This window comes from Apaloderma vittatum, unplaced genomic scaffold, assembly GCF_000703405.1.
Source record: "Apaloderma vittatum isolate BGI_N311 unplaced genomic scaffold, ASM70340v1 scaffold41809, whole genome shotgun sequence".
Taxonomy (NCBI): domain Eukaryota; kingdom Metazoa; phylum Chordata; class Aves; order Trogoniformes; family Trogonidae; genus Apaloderma; species Apaloderma vittatum.
The window spans coordinates 2,967-4,810 of record NW_009737725.1 but is presented as its reverse complement, the minus strand read 5'-3'; the positions used below and the strand labels follow the sequence as shown (position 1 = coordinate 4,810).

Sequence of the window (1,844 nt, the reverse complement as noted above, 5' to 3'; positions counted from 1 at the left end):
TCACAAACACAGTCGGAAGCTCGATATCCAGGGAGACTGACTGCGGCGTACATATCAACGCAGGACCCGAGATAGGTGTGGCAAGCACAAAGGTAATTGCTCTTCAGTAATTCGACTTCCAGCCCTGTGGAATCCAATTAAACTTTTAATTGTAGCACTTCAGACTGAGATCATGCTAACTCTCTGCAGACTTAGCTGCTAGATGTTTTGTTTTGCCCGCAGGCTTATACCAGCCAGTTCGTGTCTCTTGTAATGTTTGGCCTAATGATGTCTGAAGACAGAATTTCCTTGCAGAAAAGGAGACAGGAAATCATTAGCGGACTAAAATCATTGCCAGGTATATTGATATTCTGGATTTGAGGAGGGATAGGGGTTGTTGGTTAATGGGCAGTATAAAATACTACTCAAGGATGTTTCTTTCTCATTTTAAGTTTCGCTTTCCACATCCTCCTGAAAGGCAGACAATAAAAGAAAAAATAGACTATTAGTCTCTGCGCTAATTACCAATTTTACAAGTGCCCTCCAAGAAACTTGACAAAAAAATCAGAATTTTCATGGGCTGGGTTTTCTAATTACAATAAGGTACTTTGTATGGGAAATATTACTTGACTCCTACATCTGATTTGAAATTTTTAAAGCCTTTCACTTTAAATCAGGATAGATAAAAGGAAACTAATTCAAGGTGACTTTAAAATGGATGTTTACATCTTCCTTTAGAAATACTAATTAGATATATGGGCACTGCTTAAATTGGTAGTTACTTTAAATTTGTTGCTGTAAATAAGGCTGGAGAAAACCTTCCTAAACTGCAGTCAAAGATGCAAAGCCCATGTTTGAATTACATTAAATGTATTTGTTCTAATAGATTGTGAGAACATCGTACTAAGAGCAAACTGCCCTTTCCAGTTAAGAAAGTTTTTAATGTGTGCTTTCTGTGTGCCCCAACAGAGATGATTAAAGAAGTCTTGTCCTTGGATGAGAAGATACATGATTTGGCTCTTGAACTGTACAAACAAAGATCACTGCTGGTTATGGGTCGTGGGTATAATTATGCCACTTGTCTGGAAGGAGCTCTGGTAGGAACCTCTGATATTGTTGGATGTTAATGAAAATGAACTTTTGTGGCTTCTGCAACATAGTTTATTTCTAATATTTTATTACAACTAAATTCTGCTGCAGTAAAAATGCTACGTGTAACTAAGAGCATTTAGTCCTGTAGGATTGAACACATCTGTAAGTCGAACCTGGATATGATATCAGTTTCTTGTTTCGTTCATGTAATAAATGCAGCGTTTAATCAGTCGCACATCTCTCTCTCACAGAAGTTTGAAATGTTAAAGGTAGCTTGCGTTAGCCAAGGTTCTGCTGGGTGTTTGGTTCTTAAGGTTTTTTCCCTTTTTTTTTAAATCTGCAAATGCCTGTGCACAGGCAAGCTCTATTTCCACAAGCAGCCTGCTAGAAATCCCAGTAGACAATCCTGTCTGTTTTCACTATTAACTGATCTTCGAAAATACCAACGATACCATATGTTTTATTTAAGCAGCAGATGTACAGCCTTGGTACAGCTTCTTGTGCCTTTTATTTCTCATCTGATTTACTAGTAACTTGATGGCATTTGTGATTTTTTTAAAAAATTTTTTTTAAAATTTTTTTTTAGAAAATAAAAGAAATCACCTATATGCACTCTGAAGGTATCCTGGCTGGTGAGCTCAAACATGGGCCGTTAGCTCTAATAGATAAACAAATGCCTGTTATCATGGTGATAATGAAGGATCCTTGTTTCTCCAAGTGCCAGAATGCTCTGCAACAGGTCACCGCTCGGCAGGTAAGCTGTTTAATGCAGC

General features: G+C 37.6%; 1 protein-coding gene across 1 annotated transcript in view; it reads left to right on the top strand.

Moving 5' to 3' along the window:
• The window catches only part of GFPT2 (glutamine-fructose-6-phosphate transaminase 2), a 14,246-nt gene that overhangs the window by 10,751 nt on the left and 1,651 nt on the right, over positions 1 to 1,844 (top strand). The window contains exons 14-17 of the mRNA XM_009877413.1: positions 1 to 92; positions 223 to 337; positions 949 to 1,076; positions 1,658 to 1,825. The exon at positions 1 to 92 is cut by the window's left edge and continues 66 nt beyond it. Coding sequence (XP_009875715.1) covers positions 1 to 92; positions 223 to 337; positions 949 to 1,076; positions 1,658 to 1,825 — 503 coding nt within the window. The remainder of the gene's footprint in view (positions 93 to 222; positions 338 to 948; positions 1,077 to 1,657; positions 1,826 to 1,844) is intronic.